The 18700-nt window shown below is 39.7% G+C and overlaps 1 protein-coding gene across 1 annotated transcript; it reads left to right on the top strand.

Annotated features, from left to right (window-relative positions):
• Window positions 1-2755: 2755 nt before the first annotated feature.
• Window positions 2756-17613, top strand: KLHL41 (kelch like family member 41). The gene is made up of 6 exons (XM_075180698.1): window positions 2756-3930; window positions 5998-6155; window positions 6244-6351; window positions 13962-14147; window positions 15567-15713; window positions 17282-17613. The coding sequence occupies exons 1-6, from the start codon at window positions 2839-2841 to the stop codon at window positions 17388-17390; spliced, it is 1800 nt and encodes a 599-aa protein (XP_075036799.1). The 5' UTR covers window positions 2756-2838; the 3' UTR covers window positions 17391-17613.
• Window positions 17614-18700: the final 1087 nt, after the last annotated feature.

Genomic DNA, 18700 nt, shown 5'->3' with positions numbered 1-18700 from the left:
GTTAAAGAGAAGAGCAGGAACAGGTAATAGAGAAGAGCAAGAACAAGTAAGAGAGAAGAGCAAGAACAGGTAATAGAGAAGAGCAAAAACAGGTAAGAGAGAAGAGCAGAAACAAGTAGAAGAGAGAAGAGCAGGAACAGGTAGAAGAAAGAAGAGCAGGAACAGGTAGAAGACAACAAAGCTGCAAGAACAGGTAAGAGAGAAGAACAAGAACAGGTTAAAGAGAAGAGCAGGAACAGGTAATAGAGAAGAGCAAGAACAAGTAAGAGAGAAGAGCAAGAACAGGTAATAGAGAAGAGCAAAAACAGGTAAGAGAGAAGAGCAGAAACAAGTAGAAGAGAGAAGAGCAGGAACAGGTAGAAGAGAGAAGAGCAGGAACAGGTAGAAGACAACAAAGCTGCAAGAACAGGTAAGAGAGAAGAACAAGAACAGGTTAAAGAGAAGAGCAGGAACAGGTAAGAGAGAAGAGCAAGAACAGGTAATAGAGAAGAGCAAAAACAGGTAAGAGAGAAGAGCAGAAACAAGTAGAAGAGAGAAGAGCAGGAACAGGTAGAAGAGAGAAGAGCAGGAACAGGTAGAAGACAACAAAGCTGCAAGAACAGGTAAGAGAGAAGAACAAGAACAGGTTAAAGAGAAGAGCAGGAACAGGTAATAGAGAAGAGCAAGAACAAGTAAGAGAGAAGAGCAAGAACAGGTAATAGAGAAGAGCAAAAACAGGTAAGAGAGAAGAGCAGAAACAAGTAGAAGAGAGAAGAGCAGGAACAGGTAGAAGAAAGAAGAGCACAATCTGTCTAAATATGAATGCTGGAGAATACTCCTGAATATCCATATTCAGAAGTACTCCTATATGCCTATTCATTGGTGGGGGGCGCTACAGGTGTATTAGCCTAGGGGGGCCAGAACCCTTAAACAGGCCCTGTTTTTTATACACGTTTGAGGTGCAAAACGCATCCAGCTCTTAAGACTCTTAATCTAATATAGAAAAGAAGAGTTGAGTTTGAAATTACAAAAATTCCAGAAGTTGTTTGCCGAGTTTGTCTTTTTGAATTGGACCACATGTGACTATGGCTAGCTAGGTGTCGCATAGTGATAATTCATGATTTATTCACTCAACACACTGATTTTGATGTCTAGTTTGGTAGTTTTAGGTCAAATCTGCCCAAAATGCTGTGCGTTGGGCCTAACCCAGGCAAATTAGGTAATTGACTACACTATGCTATAATTTAGCAATGACCTATTGTTTGCAACACTGTAAAGAGACAAGCTATTGAGTTTGGTTGGGGGGATGTGTTAAAAGGATAACAGCTGCAGCTCCAATAATGTAAAATTATTACACTCACAGATAAAATACAGCCTAGATAAGAGCTGTGCCATACTCAAACGTAAATATAAACTACACACGGTTTAGATTAAAGAAAGAAAACCTGTGGGTCTTGTGGAACTACAAGTTGCAGCATGCACTGCTACCATAAACTGGAGAGCCACAGACTGTCTCGGTCTGGTGTCCATGAGAGTGTCTGCTCTGACACGCCTGTGTGTGATTTCTCTGCTGGTGATGTGGAAGCTTTGTTTAGAAGCAGCTAAACATAGAAACATTGTCAGTGCTGCCAGCTTACATGACATTAATCTCCAGAGACTCTTGCTTTGCTCTTTTGGAGATATACAGTGACGTAGCAAGCTGTGTCAAGCCTGCAGCTAACTCATGGGTATATTATTAGCATGGATTACAGAGGAAAAATGTGTGGTTCTTGTTTTACACACTTTTATTCATCTATATAATTAATTGTAAAGTGTTCTTAGATGTACATTTTCACGTTGTTACAAAATAAAGTAAAATGTTCATGTAAAATAATCTCTCAGGTTTGAAAATATAATAAGGAGCAAAATACTGGAACTTGGGCCCTTCTGAAACTAGATGATATATTTACTAAACTGCGGGTTTGAAAAGTGGAGATGTTGCCTATAGCAACCAATCAGATTCTAGCTGTCATTTTGTAGAATGTACAAAATAAATGAGAGCTAGAATCTCATTGGTTGTTATAGGCAACATCTCCACTTTTCAAACCCGCAGCTTAGTAAATATACCCCCAGGGGTCTGAGACTTATGCCCTCTCTGATGCACCCTAAAACCATCCCTGAATGCAGGTAATGAAAGTTTGTACCTGTACTATACAATATGTGTGCGTGCTGCTTAATGGGATGTATAGGTGCTATTCTGAATTGTTTAAAAAGTATTTAGAATGTATAGATTTCATAACAGCAGAAAAGGATGACACTTTAATCAAAACAACAGTGGTGTATATATCTTTATTTTGGATTGTGCGCCCATTTCAAGTAAATTGTGCTTTTGAAGTATTTAAAACAACTTTTGTAACTGCATTTGCAGAACCATTTTTATTCTTCGCTTACCACCGTACAAAAGTAAAGAAGGCAATTGTAACTTTGTTCAACGTAAGCATAGCAAATAATTGCAGAATTATAAATTGCAGAAATGTCATCTATTTAAAATATATTATGATGCAAGTCTGCATGTATTCATCATTCTCTCTTTGGCACTGGTCACTTTTTACAAAGCTATCCCATCCTAGTAACCAAAATCTACAGTTGTTTCTTTCAATCTGTGACAGCTGCAGGAGCAATTCCTCTTTCCAAACTGGCCAACCTGAATTCCATATTGTAAGAGCCTGTACCTATATTTAGCTGGTGGGCTTAAATTGCAGAGAGTTTAAGCTTGGCAGAATTCACTGATCAGTCCTTTTACTGCTTGACTTGGGAGCTGACAACAGCTACGGCATTTCTGCTTTTTCCCACATCTCTCTGCTCTTCAAGGGGAAAAAAATGGATCCCACCCAGGAACTGAAAGAAGAAGTCCGACTTTACCAATCTACTCTTCTTCAGGATGGTCTAAAAGAACTTCTCGATGAAAATAAGTTTGTTGATTGCTTCCTGAAAGCTGGAGACAAAAGTCTACCCTGCCACAGGCTCATTCTTGCTGCTTGTAGTCCTTATTTCCGGGAGTTCTTTTTATCTGATGAAAGTGAGGAAAAGAAAAAAAATATGGAGTTAGACAATGTTGAGCCAGGTGTAATGGAAGCCATTCTTAAATATCTATATTGTGCCGATATAGACCTTAATGATGCAAATGTCCAGGATATATTCGCATTGGCCAGTCGTTTCCAGATCCCATCTGTGTTCACGGTTTGTGTCACTTATCTCCAGCGACGACTCTCAGCTGCTAATTGTCTGGCTATCTACAGGTTGGGTCTTCTTCTGGACTGCCCACGACTTGCAGTCACTGCCCGTGATTATGTTTGTGATCGATTCAGCCAGATATGTAATGAAGATGATTTTCTCCAGCTTGCCACACACGAGCTAATTGCTGTCATTTCCAGTGATACCTTAAACATTGAAAATGAAGAAGTCGCGTTTGAAGCTGTGATGAAATGGGCTAGGACGGACAAGGAGAACAAAATAAAGAGTCTGTCGGAGGTCTTTGACTGTATTCGGTTTCGCTTGATAGACGAAAAATATTTCAAGGATCATGTAGAAAAGGATGACCTAATTAAAGGGAATCCCGATATACAGAAAAAGATTAAAGTCATTAAAGATGCCTATGCAGGAAAACTGCCTGAGCCACCCAAGGACAAGGCAGTAGATGGCGATGTTGGGGATGAAGACTTACTTCCTGGTTACTTGAATGACATTCCGAGGCATGGCATGTTTGTCAAAGACCTGGTCCTCATGGTCAGTGACACGGCGACAGTGGCTTATGATCCTATGGAAAATGAATGCTTTTTGGTAGCGCTTTCTGAGCAGATTCCAAGAAATCATTCCAGCATAGTCACTAAATCAAAACAGGTCTATGTCATTGGAGGTTTGTATGTGGATGAAGAAAATAAGGATCAACCAATACAGTCCTACTTCTTTCAGGTATGTAGTTCTTTTTCATTGTACCCAAGAGACCATTGGTTTCATCATGAGACTTAGGGGTATATTTACTAAACTGCGGGTTTAAAAAAGTGGAGATGTTGCCTATAGCAACCAATCATATTCTAGCTGTCATTTTGTAGAATGCACTAAATGAATGAAAGCTGGAATCTGATTGGTTGCTATAGGTAACATCTCCACTTCTCCAAACCCACAGTTAAGTAAATCTAGCCCTTAATCTTTGTTCAGGAGGAATGTCATACATGCTTACCTGCTCTGCATTTTTAAGGTAAAAAATAACACTGAAATGACCAACTTACTAAATTAAAGGAGATGCTCAACTTTGGACATTCTGTCCTACACTGTGCTCTCTCTCTCTCTCGCATTCCTGTGTAACAGTCAAATGGAAGTCCTTCTACTACTATTGCTTTACTACCACTGCTGCATCTACTCAATGTAGTTATTGTTAAAGAGATCTAAGTTGTGAACATAGTACCTGGCTGTATAGTTGTGACAGGGAGCCACCTTTGATAATCATTTGAATTTTTACCAGGGCCCCAAATCTTCTAGTGCCTCATATCTTCAATGTGGTAGTTTCAGGGGCAATAATAAGAGAACAGTAGAGTTTTCAGTGCAGTGACACTCATCTGACTGCACCATGGGAGGTGGAGGTACTATTTAGGACTCGATTTCACTATAACGAGTAGGAGACATGTGTGTGCCAGATGTGCCCACCCTAATGTCGGGCCTATACCCTTCTTCTAATGCTGACATTGGCATCTAAGTGATCCTGTGTGTGCTGACCTCCATTGTGGAGGGGCCAATTTAAACTTATTTTGTGGGAAAATGTTTTGTTCCTATCGATTCAAGCAGGAGCGGGTATGGGTTTGGCACAGGATATGATCTGTACACCCTCTGGAGCAGTGTGGCGGTCCTGATCAGTGAGGGAAGGGGTCAGGTGGATGATGTTATGAGCATGAGGGGATTAATGGAGGATGATGATGAGAGGGGTTAATGAAGAATGATGATGAAAGGAGGTTAATGATTCAGGATGAGATGCCAAATATTGATGGAGGACCAAGGTTCATGATGGAGGATGAGGGAATAGAAATGGCGGGGGTTATTTATGGAACATGAGGCGCTAATGATTAGTGGAAGACAAGTGATTATAGGGCTAGTGATGGAGGATGAGTGGTTGATGATTGATAGATGAATGTTCGCCTATAAAAAAAAAAAAATCCTTGAGTGAACGCCCTAATGAAAACACTTATGACGAATATGAGGTTTGGAGTTTTGTTTTCTATAGTAATAGACAATATTTACTCAGTAAAGCTGTTTCACACACAGTTTTTCACCAGCTTTGCAGGGAAGATATTTTATTATATAATATGTTTGCCTGTACATTGTGTTAGTGAAACGGCTATCTGGCCATGCAGCCATCGTGCCACTGCATGAACGGAGCCCTGGCTGGTCGCTAAATCTTTGACCACACGTGTTTGTACAAGTGTGTAAAAGTGATCCCGCCGCCGGGCAGTCAGGCGGAGTGTCCAGATTGGCCTGTGTATGTCCAGCTTTACTTTCACATTTATACCATCACTACTTGTTCACAATAGATAAAGGTAGAAGTTATTTCCACCCATATGTAGACCAAGTCACCTTTCCCCTGACCTCTCACCCCCGCTAGGTCGTTCTGAAGAATCAATTCTTCAGAAAGGTGAATCGTACTAGCCAATGGCTCCTATTGAGAAATGTGATGTAGATTGGAAACTACAGTCAGTGACGGAAGTGATAAAACTAAATGACATCAATATTACTATCTCTACCTGATGATGTATATGCAGATTATATACATTCCCATATTACCTCTAAATATGTATTCTATAGTATACAGTCGAGATATTACATGATTCACAACAAATAGCAATGACAATTAATTTCACCTTCATGCTCCATTATTTGAATCAGAAAGGAATAGCTAGAGAATAACGTAAATATATGATTCATATAAACAGTAATTAATATTATGTAATATATGCTTATTGCTGACGCTGTTGTTCGTCTGCATTTCAGTTGGACAGCATTGGCGGTGAATGGATTGGGCTCCCACCTCTACCGTCAGCCAGATGTCTTTTTGGCCTGGGTGAGGCTGATAATTGTATCTATGCCATTGCTGGCAAAGACCTGCAGTCTGAAGAGTCACTGGATACTGTGTTCTGTTATGATGTTAAGTACGTTGTATATAGTTACCAAGCCCACTCACTCTTTGCACATCTTCCCGAAATGTTAAATGTCTTTATCGTCTTTATCCTGTTTCAGAGCAATGGCTTGGAAAGAGGCGAAGAAACTCCCACTCAAGGTTTATGGACATTCTATAGTGTCGCATAACGGACTGATCTATTGTATTGGAGGCAAAACAGATGAGAAGTAAGTGTGATAAGTCATAGGTCCTGATTCATCAATGCACGTATCTGCCGTGTTTGAGCGTATTGTACACAAAATCACTCTGCGCCTGCCCAGATCTGGGCCATGCGGCCGTGAACGCAGCCCTGTCCGCTCCATATTCAAATGCAAAAGACGCTTACTACAGCCTATGATTTCGGGGAGTGAATGGGTCAGGAAGGGGCGTTTTGCCGCAGTCAATGTACAGTAAGGGCGTGCCAAACTCAAACGCACGCAGCCACGTCCGAATCCAGCTCTGGCCATGTTAAAATTACTTGGTTTTCTGCCGTATCTCTTGTTCCAGCTACAGGGTTAGTCTAAGTCCTGATGAGTAATGATGACCAGGGCCGGACTGGCCATCTGGCAATTCTGGCATTTGCCAGAAGGGCCGAATGCCAGATGGGCCGGTCCGCCCTTCCGCCCTGCACTGAAGCGCCGGCAAGCTGTGGGGTTTTTTTTCATTCATGTCGCGGCCGCGCGATGACATCATGACGGCGCGGCCGCGCGATGACGTCATGACGGCGCGCCCGCGTGATGACGTCACTCGCGGTCGCTTAGAAGCTAGGAGGAGCGGTTCCAGCAGCGCGGTTTTATGCACATGGGAACACACCTGTAAATTACTGTAATGACAGCAGCCAGCAAGCAGGTAATGCATTTTTTATTTTTTGTTAAGAGGTCTGCGGTGTTTCATTGTCAGGAATATTTATTCAATGGTTGATTTTTGTTGAGAATGCTTAATGCTATATGCATCCATTTACATATATATTTTTTCTGGACTGATTTTTTGATTTTTATTTTTCATTTTTCATTTTTTTCTGCAGACAATATTAACTTTTATTATTGTGTGTGTATGTTTTTTTACATTCTGTGTTAATTTATAACTCAGATATTTACAATTATATATATATATATACATACACACACACATATATTATATATGTGTGTGTATATATAATATATATATATATATATATATATATATATATATATATATATATATATATATTATAAATTTATTTTAAATAATTATAGTTTTGTGCATTTTCACGGTGCTCCAGGTGATTTGCACAACAAGGGAATTGATCAGGGTGGGCAGAAGACAAAGGGCTAGGTTTACTAAGCTGCGGGTTTGAAAAAGTGGGGATGTTGCCTATAGCAACCAATCAGATTCTAGCTTTCATTTATTTAGTACATTCTACAAAATGACAGCTAGAATCTGATTGGTTGCTATAGGCAACATCCCCACTTTTTCAAACCCGCAGCTTAGTAAATATAGCCCAAAGTGTGATACAAAAGTTTGTGCTGATGCTTCATGTTGGACTGCACCAGCAACGCCACTTCAGCGTGCAACAATATTGTGCATGGAGCCGACAGCAGGTGGGCCTGTGGGTTTAAAAATTCCAGGGCTGATTTTTAGTCCCAGTCTGGCCCTGGTGATCACAGTCCCGTGTGCGTGCTATAACATGTGTTTGCAATCAGGAGCAACTGTAAAAATGTATTTTATGCTGACTTGGCATTCTTGGCGCCCTTCACCTTTGCCACCATAGCAGCTGCACCCACTGTAGTTCCAACACGGCTTAAACAGGTTCTCAACTTTCAGACAACTCTATTATCCAGGCAAGCTTAATTGCTTTCCTTGCCCTTGGATAAGACGACAGATAAGCTATAATAATAGATCTCCATGAAGGTAGAGTTCCCTTTTAGTAGATGGTCTGTTTGACAAATGCTGTAAACTACAGCGACCAATCAGAGACATTAGATTTTACTGTAGTGAAAGTTAGGCCAGTGCTACACTAGCACTGTGTCATATAATTAGTGTCATATACAACAAGTTACTTTTCTGAAAGCATTCAATTTTTCTTAGTTTGATTGTGTATGTAGATTGCACTTCCCATTAATGTCGATAGGGTTCATTTATGAAAGTGCAAATGTGCAAGGCCACAGTGCTAGCGTCCTTTTGTGATATCACTCACCTAATTTTGACGTTTGCGGTGGTGCCTGGGGCAGTTCAAAATGTTTGCACTGTCCAGATGGAGAGTAGGATGAATGTGCCTAATTTTACCTCAACATGCAAAGATGTAATTTCATTTTGAGGAACAAGAATATTTAAATGATATAAAGAATTGCAGAGCGCACATTTACAGAGGCATTCTGTGTCTGAAGGGAGGGAGCACACCGTTTTCTTACCTGCAAAAAAGACAAGGACATGACACTTAGTGGTGCAAAATCGTGTGCCACACACTGTTGCAATGTAACGCAGTCACTGTAGCTAGCTCCACATGACGCCATATGGTTAGAACATGCAAGCAACAAATCGGTAATGCAGCTAAGCACTTAGATCTGTGGTGAGCAGCGCAATATCATACGTGGCCCTTGGTCCCACAAGAGGGCTGCACTTTACCTTTGCTGGAATCACCAGATTACATTATGAGATCAAAGCACCAACATGAATTGTTCACATAGCTAAAACGGTAGGTAATGTGTAAGCTGGTAATATCTGCTACAAATCTATTTTAATACCATTATAAGTGGAGCAAAAAGGGAGAACTACACTGGCCATAAGTCCTTTGAGGGCATTGGTGGGTGCCTGGGACATTGTTTCTCTCTACTGCCTTGGACTAACTCATGCAAATATCTGCTGTGGATTAGTGCATAGCTGTGTTATTTGCACCTTGTTATTAAATAAGTCTATTGAATAATGCTCAACCATTTGGTCTAGCTCAGGGGAGTATGTTGAGGAACACACCGATTAAAGTGCTAATGATAAGGCTTGCAATTAAAGACCTAGGGCTAGATTTACTAAACTGCGGGTTTGGAAAAGTGGAGATGTTGCCTATAGCAACCAATCAGATTCTAGCTTTCATTTATTTAGTGCATTCTACAAAATGACAGATAGAATCTGATTGGTTGCTATAGGCAACATCTGCACTTTTTCAAACCCGCAGTTTAGTAAATATACCCCCTGATCCACACACAAGAATAACACTGTACCATTATGTGATTCAAGACCTACCCAACAAAAACATGTTTTATATGTTTTAACCTCTCCATTAGTGAAAATGTAACAACTGAATCAGATGACCCTCAGGAAGTAAAATTTGTTCTGGTACTGGTATAAATGACTAAGGACTAGATTTACTAAAACGTCTAAAAAGCAAACGTTGCGGTGTTGCTGTTAACAACCAATCAGGTTCTAGCTATCATTTTCAAGAACGTACTAGCTAAATGTAAGCTAGAATCTGATTAGTTGTTATGGGTAACACATCCACGTTTCCTTTTTAGACATTTCATTAAATCTACCCCTAATTCTCGGTAGAAACTTATTCTACACAGGATATAATTGTTTTCCCACAGATATCTTTTGTCCACGTGATAATTGCTTAGCATTGGATATGCATTAGTTTTTTAACCACTGACTCGGAGTGAAGCGCAGGAGCTATGTTGTATGAGTTTTGGAAAGTTATTATTTTCTTGTGGCATTTACTACTTGCTGTAGACTTGTATGGTTGATATGAAATGAATTGAGGAATTACATTCCATATACTATCAATGATAATATATAATATCTAACATAAGATGTTGTTAATACTACACAATAATTGTATACACTAATTTGGTGTAGTGTGGCTCTTATTATTATTTGTCATTTTATAATTTACTATCAGAAATCATCACACTAACAGACTAATACAGACCAGAACTAGAAGCCACTAAGCGCATAGAACTATTCTTTGTTCATAGAAGAATATATTGTATCTTATGGTGTACATATTGACGTCCTGTCAGTAATCCCACTGAAGCACACAAACAATCAGACTGCAGAAAATGGCAGACAACAGAGAACAATAGCGTAAATTCAACTGCACAGCACATGCAAACAGAGTTTCATCTAAGGTTAAGAAATTATATATTTATTATTGTTTATCTTGACATAGAAATAGCATTAATAATTTTTGTTTTGTCATTAGAAAGAACTTCATTTACTAGGGTGCAGCAGTCTTTTTTCTGCACGTAAGGCAAGTGCTGAGTTCTTCTCACACAACAGGAATAAGCTCCAGCAGCGTTCACAGAGCCAATCTGCAGTCATGTGACAGGAAGGCGGAGCTTATGCTGCCTCCAATGCGCAGGCAGAGACTATATATACTAATGTGGGCCTATGGCATAGTTGCCTACTCTCCCGGAATGTCCGAAAGACTCCCGAATTTTTAGGAGTTATCCCAGACTCCAGAGAGAGCAGGCAAAAATCCCAGATCCAGATTTCGGCGTTGTTGAAGATGACGGGGGCGGGGCTAAACGCGCCATCGTGGCCCTGCCCCCTGCTGTGATTGGCTAAAATTCCTTGATTGACAGGGGCGGAGCCTAACGGTGCCCCACGCGTGGCCACGCCCCCCTCGTCGGACCCCCCTCCCGGAAAGCTGCCTGCAAAAGTAGGCAAGTATGGCCTATGGCTTTGGATATATATACGTATATAAAAACACTACACACCCTCTCTTCACTTCTGTGTTCTCTGCTATGACAAACAGGGAATTGAGGTCATGTCAGAGAAGTAACTAGAAAATAGTCTGCAAAAGATTGTGTGGCCCCAAACCCCCAGGGCACGATACATCCGGTCCCACCCACCGATATCTGCTCAGTCTCAAAACAACACACAATGTACTAATGACATAGCAATTTGACATAGGTACATGGAATATATATATATATATATATATATATATATATATATATATATATATATATATATATATTATACACACACACACATTAATTTTATCCTTAGCCGCTGCTGAATCCCAGTGATAGTGGTAAAAATAGATATACGGCCAGACTGAGATCAAATTATAGGAGCCAAGCCCCCCTATACGGATGCCCCCCCCCCCCCCCCCTAGCAGTCACTATGGCTGTTGGGGCTATAGCTACATCCTTGCAGGCTAGGGTTTCAGCAATCTAGAGGGGGTTTCATATGTGCCAGGTAATGAGCTAGGACAGTAAATTGGCTCTAGTCACAGTCCTTCCTGGCAGCTACTAGATATGGGATGAAACAATTACTCCTAATTTTGTTTCTGCCACCTTAGAAGTTTATGCTATTTTGGGATTAAGGCCTAGATTTACTGTTACTCTAAGGAACAAGCTGGTGAAGTCTGTCAGACGTTTCTTGGTTTACTGCACCTGTCCCAAGCTGGGAAGTCTGGAGCGGACGGAAGAGACTGAGGGTGTCCTCAAGGCGTCTGGTCTATGACAAACCACTACAGTGTGAATACTGCGCTACAAATATATTCTGGTGCAGTCACCCATCACAGGAACAGTTATTAGTCATTCTGTAGACTGAACAAAGAGAATATCTGACTGGGTGTTATAGCACATATGTATTGTATCCATTTTATTATCTGATTGGTTGTTATGGATACAATACATATGTGCTCTTTTATTATCTGACTGGCTACTATTTATACAATGCTTATATGCTATTTTTTGTGTGATTGATCTGTACGAGTACAATTCATGAACCATTTTATTCATTTATTACTATGGGTACAATGTATAAGTGCTTATTACATAATCTTGCAAAATTTTATTTCATCCCCTCACCCACACTCAAAGACATCCCTCCCATCTTCAGGGAGAAGCCCTGCTGGAGTCAAATGTATCCCTGCCTCCTTTAGTGAGAAACCCTGCTGGGGTAAAACTTATTCCCCCTCTTTCAGTGAGAAGCCCTGCTGGGGTAAATCTTATCCTCCCTCCTTCAGTGAGAAGCTCTGCTGGGGTAAAACGTATCCCTGCGTCCTTTAGCGAGAAGCCCTGCTGGGGTAAAACTTATCCTCGCTCCGTCAGTGAGAAGCCCTGCTGGGGTAAAACTTATCCTCGCTCCGCCAGTGAGAAGCCCTGCTGGGGTAAATCTTATCTCTCCCTCCTTCAGTGAGAAGCCCTGCTGGGGTAAATCTTATCTCTCCCTCCTTTAGTGAGAAGCCCTGCTGGGGTAAATCTTATCTCTCCCTCCTTCAGTGAGAAGCCCTGCTGGGGTAAATCTTATCTCTCCCTCCTTCAGTGAGAAGCCCTGCTGGGGTAAATCTTATCTCTCCCTCCTTTAGTGAGAAGCCCTGCTGGGGTAAATCTTATCTCTCCCTCCTTTAGTGAGAAGCCCTGCTGGGGTAAATCTTATCTCTATTAATAACAGAAAAAGAGAGAAAGAAAGAGAGGAATAGTATGTTGTGGGCACTCTTTTATACAAATGGTTGTGATATATTGGTATAATAAAAACAAATAAACTTTATTGTTGATTATATTTAAAAATTGTCACAGCGAAATATTAAAAAAGATGAATGTGATATTGAAACCTGTATTAATTCAGTTAAAAAGATAGAGTACTACCAAGCTGGCTTGCTGCTATTAATCTATGTGATTAGCGGCTAACGAGTATAATGGAGTACACTCAATTGATATAAGTCTATGACTAGGAGTTCCTATAGTGGGTCTCTGCTGCTAAATATCAGCAGGGATCCGTTAATAAGGCTGATAAATAAGCACTATTGGATGGGATGGATCTGTGGTTCAGATAAACTATTTGGTACAAATAAGCCCTTTAATCCCTTAATTGGTGTCTATAAACCACAATTCCTAATTTTCACTCCGATAGATATAACTTAATAATGAGTGAAAGCTGAAGACTCAAAAATGCCTTTCTATTACTTGGTTGTAATAGGCTGGTTTCTAAACACTCCTGTTAGAATCAATCTAAGATCTAGATGCTAACAGGACCTAATCCTGATCTCCTAGCTAAGTATGTACTGACTCTCAGCCTATGTTATTTGTTAATAAAATAGAGCAGCAAGCTCAAAGCTCAGAAGCGAAACGCGCGTCGGCGTTACGCTGAGCTTGCTGCTTGGTAGTACTCTACCTTTTTAACTGAATTAATACAGGTTTCAATATCACATTCATCTTTTTTAATATTTCGCTGTGACAATTTTTAAATATAATCAACAATAAAGTTTATTTGTTTTTATAATACCAATATATCACAACCATTTGTATAAAAGAGTGCCCACAAAATACTATTCCTCTCTTTCTTTCTCTCTTTTTCTGTTATTAATAGCTGATACATAGTATTGGAGCACCTCCCCTATATGATTAAACATTATGTACGTAATTAACCTTCAAGGGGTTTAAAGCTTGGTGCGGTGTAAAATCGATTGTGTTCTGTAAATCTTATCTCTCCCTCCTTTAGTGAGAAGCCCTGCTGGGGTAAAACGTACCTCTCCCTCCTTTAGTGAGAAGCCCTGCTGGGGTAAATCTTATCTCTCCCTACTTCAGTGAGAAGCCCTGCTGGGGTAAAACGTACCTCTCCCTCCTTTAGTGAGAAGCCCTGCTGGGGTAAATCTTATCTCTCCCTCCTTTAGTGAGAAGCCCTGCTGGGGTAAAACTTATCCTCGCTCCTTTAGTGAGAAGCCCTGCTGGGGTAAAACGTACCTCTCCCTCCTTTAGTGAGAAGCCCTGCTACTCCCCCCACTACCCCATCTTTGGCAGGACAGCCAAGCATGTTTACTAGTCCTTGAATAAATGTAAAGGTATTTCTTGAGCTTTGCTTTTTCTCACAATAGGAAATGTACTGGGAGAATGTTTGCATTCAATCCCAAGAAAGGCGACTGGAAGGACCTTCCTCCAATGAGAACAGCCCGCTCAATGTTTGGTGTTGCGGTTCACAATGGAAAGATCATCATTGCCGGTGGTGTCACAGAGGACGGTCTAACGGCATCAGTGGAAGCCTATGATATTGCCAGTAACAAGTAAGTATGAGGGAGTCGTGTATACATATCAGTGTAGTGCTGGGTGCATCGGGTATATCAGTACATTAGGTCCTGGGTGTAGCAATCCAGTTTTAATAAATAAGATTTGTGCTAAGAGGGACCAGTTATTGGTTCTAAAAATAAATACATATAATTTAGATAAAAGGTAGAATTGTATGGAATCCGCACTAAGCTGTTAGTGATAACAAGCAGGGTCACCCGCTGTTGCGCGGGTCCGATTTGTAATGTGTAACAGATTTTTTATATATATTAGTAAAGTATTGGGTAAATAGACCAAAATTGCTATTTAGAAAATAAGATTTGTTTTGTTGTTGTTAGAGGTTTCCTTCCAGCAGTCAAACAATTGTTTACAACCATAAAATGTTGTGTCAATATTTGTCGCCTTGTCGCTATGTTGTATAATAGTTATTTAGTATAGAAAAAGTAACCTATGTAAGATTATATATATTGAGAGAGAGAGATTATCAGTCATCCTTGAAATTTAGACCACACACAGGGATACCAGGGTACTGTATGAAATAAAGGATGGTCAAAGCTGCCAAATCTTCTATAGTTGTTTAGGATAGAAAAAGTAACCTATTAAGACCACGCGACAGAGCGTCTGCTCACAGACACAGGCTCCCAGCATGATGTGTGAAGAGAGAGGTGGGAAAATAAGACTGTGTTTCAAAGCCTCTCTACTCACTACATTATGTGTCATGTGACTGTGGTTACCAAGGTAGTGCAAAAATCATAAATCATTAATAGCAGCCCAAAGAAAAAAGAACAAGGGAAAATGGTAAATATGAAACAATAATCTTCTTATACCCTGCAAAAGTGATTTATGTTTAAAAAAAAAGTCAGATTTTTTATATTGAAAACATAATTTTTTGGTTGGAAGCAATTGTTTGACTGACAACACGATATAACAACGCAACAAAACAACAAATCTTATTTTATAAATAGCATTTTTTGTCTAATATATAAAAACGGCTACAAATTACAAATCAGACCCGCACAACAACGGGTGACCCTGCTTGTTCCAATATAAAATCTAAGTTTGGGTGACTGTACCCAAGACCTGGACATCCATGAAGCCTTTAGCTGTGGACATATGACAGCTGAACTCAGGACAAAATGCTCTCTCTAGCGATTTATCCTGTGGAAAAAGAAATTACACGTAACACAGCTAAGTGTGGATACAGTCACGGTATTGATATGTACAATCATTATCGTTTAACATTACTTTTCTTATTTTGTCAATTGACTTAAAGTGGTTATGAGGAATTTTCTGATGAATTGTAAGGTCTTTATTTATGGATGAGATGGGTCATCTATAAAACATTAAGTGATGTTAGTTGTTCTTCGACCATTAGTCTCATTTTTCATTTATTCTTTATATGTTTGTATTATTTTTAGATGGGAAACAATACAGGAATTCCCCCAGGAAAGAAGCTCCATTAACATGGTCAGTTTAGGGGGCTCTCTGTATGCTATTGGAGGATTTGCAATGGTTCAGCTAGAATCACAGGAGTTTGCACCTTCAGAAGTCACCGATGTGTGGAAGTAAGTCCAACCGATTTGACCACCATGAACATAGCGAGGTCTAGACGCCCAGAACAATGTATACTCTCTATAGATTGCTTGTTAATCAGCTCATACCAACATAACAATGGCTCTGAAAAGCACAATATTACAAATGGGTTTTTAAATGTTGCTGAACACTGTGGTTTTTCTATCCCATTGTCCGTTTCCCGTGATATTACTTTGTGTCCTGTGCAGGCACCAGTCTCTAAAGGGTTAGGAGCTATGTCTGACAATCTTCTGTGAACAACTATAATAATTCCAGGGCTGTATACTTCATTATATAATTATTATTCCTGAGAAATTTTTAATGCAAAAGATATTCACATTTTTACTGTTTTATTGTTGGAACTGCAGATTGTTTTGTTTTTCTTCTCTTTGTGTTACTTTTCACTACACACAACAGGTAATTAGTATTATCACTTAGTCCGAGCTTGACTATATGGGTGAATGGCCCAAAAGATGAGTGAGAGCTAGGGGTAAATTTATCAAACTGCGGGTTTGAAAAAGTGGAGGTGTTGCCTATAGCAACCAATCAGATTCTAGCTGTCATTTTGTAGAATGTACTAAATAAATGTTAACTGGAATCCGATTGGTTGCTATAGGCAACATCTCCACTTTTTCAAGCCTGCAGCTTGATCAATTTACTCCTTAGGCTCCTCTAGCAACAAAGTGGACCTGAACACACAGTGACTCGCACTCAATATTGGAAAGGGAAAAACATGAGCCTGATCGTTTATCAATGTAACAATGAGAATATAATACCGCTCTGTATTTTAAAGGTGTTAAATGTAGCCTACATTTAAAAAATGCAATGAAATAATGAAAATAACTGTCCCTTTATTAGTATTTTACAAAAGCGCTACCGTTCAATACTTTTCCACAAGAGAAGGTGTGAGATTATGCTCTCCACAAACAAATCCAGGAATTACATCATAGTATTCCATTTTCCTGATTAAAGAAAAATAAGTTGTTCTAAACAAATGCAGTATTTTTAACTTTTACTATATACGTGTTTCATAATCTTGTCAGAACATAGTTTAGATACAGTTTGTTCAAAGGAGGAAGCAATTTTCATGCACACCAGATTTCCTGTGTGGGAGAATAGTGAAGAAATACAGTATACCATAGTTGATATCCCTTATGGCTGATTAAACACTTGTGCTAACTTAGCTAACAAAATTATATACAATTTTAAATATCATAAAAAATTTTACAATTACATATGGCAAGTTTTACCCTTATCTATGAAATTTATATTTTGCTTTTCATATTTGATGAGTTTGTATTTTACTTTTTAGATGTGGCTGCCCTTCAAGGAACACCACAGGCCTGAGTGCACAAGCGGCAGCCATTGTGTGTGCTGAATCAGCATTTGTGAGAATGAGAACCAGTTCACCAGGAAACGGTGACAGTACTGTGCTGTGATGTTCTTCAGTGATATCACTGATAGGCCACATTCTTAAAATGCTGATACAACCCACAAAATGGCCGCCATCATGTGTTTGGACAACATTCTGATCAAGTCCATTTCTTTATTCTCTCCTCAGGTTTGAAGACGACAAGGAATGGAGCGGAATGCTGAAGGAAATACGTTACGCCTCAGGAGCCACCTGCCTCGAATCGCGCCTTAATCTTTTTAAACTAACAAAGCTGTAAAAATACAACATGGTTTTTAATTATACAACTAAAAATTAAAAAAAACAAAAAACAAACAACGTTTGTACAGAAATTTATAGTTAAACGAATAAAGGTTTTAGAGCCCGACATTTACTCACATAACAGATGTTGTGTCAACGGAAATTAGTAAAGAATTATTAATCTATCTCAGTGTATATTTTTAGGTAGTTTGTTATAGGAAATAAACTTAATTTTGACTTCTTCCTGTTTGTATGCATAATAGCCTCGTATTGATAGACACGTTAAATTAGCTCTTTTGTGTTGTTACAAATGTGCAGAACCACATACAATATCATTGGGCTAAATCTTAAAGGACACCAAGCTCTCGTTTTGGTATTCTCAGAGTTGATATGACTAATAATACTTAGAGTAAGAAAAACAAACTGATGACTAACATATGCATGTTGCCCACGAACCCAGTTCAAAAACATATCTATACAACAAGATGGGAACATTACCTAGGTTTGGATAGGAGCTTAAAAAACCTGGTAAAAAAAAATGTGGGGGACACTGCTACCATGGATTGCAGGGTGGGATCAAGGAGCTGGCATTTAAATAGTTAAATTTTAATATCTTGATAGAAGCTTCTTCCCCCTGCAAACCCTGGTAATTCCAGTTCAACTTTAAAAGCACCAAGAAGGTTAACAACATACTCTCAACAACACAGTGCAACAATCAAACCAAAACACTGACCATAAGAGTTTCAACGAAGTGTCCCCCAGATGAACTCAGAGAAAAGAATTGAACGGCAAGTACAAAAATCCTATTTTCTATGTCGTTCTATCTGGGTGGGGAACACGGTTACCATGGGACATTCAAAAGCTGCCCCAAACCTGAAGGTAAAACTTACCGTCCGATATTTGCATCCCTGGATGCCAAAACCCGAAAATGATAAAACACTGAAAAATATAGAAACAGACCAATTGGCCACCTTGCAAACCTGTTCTGCTGGAGCCCCATGCCGGACAGCCATGGCAAGCACTCACTGACCTAGTGGAGTGCGTGGAGACAGACACGGCTGTTTGTCCAGAAGTAGAATAGATCTGCAGAAAGGTAGATCTAATCCATCTGGCAATAGTCGACTTAGAAGCTGGCCAGACTCTTTTCTGGGCATCATATAAGATCACCAAAGGGTCTGTGTGACGAACACTGGACGTTCTCTTCAAGTAGATACAAAGAGCTCCCACCACATCCAGCAGAATAAGATTTGAATGGCCAAAGCACAGTCAGGACAATCACCTGGTTCATATAAAACTCGACACCACCTTTGGCTGAAGACTGTCGGGTGA

This window comes from Mixophyes fleayi, chromosome 7, assembly GCF_038048845.1.
Source record: "Mixophyes fleayi isolate aMixFle1 chromosome 7, aMixFle1.hap1, whole genome shotgun sequence".
Lineage (NCBI taxonomy): Eukaryota > Metazoa > Chordata > Amphibia > Anura > Limnodynastidae > Mixophyes > Mixophyes fleayi.
The sequence above is the reverse complement of the archived record's forward strand: the minus strand, read 5'-3'. Positions and strand labels throughout refer to the sequence as shown.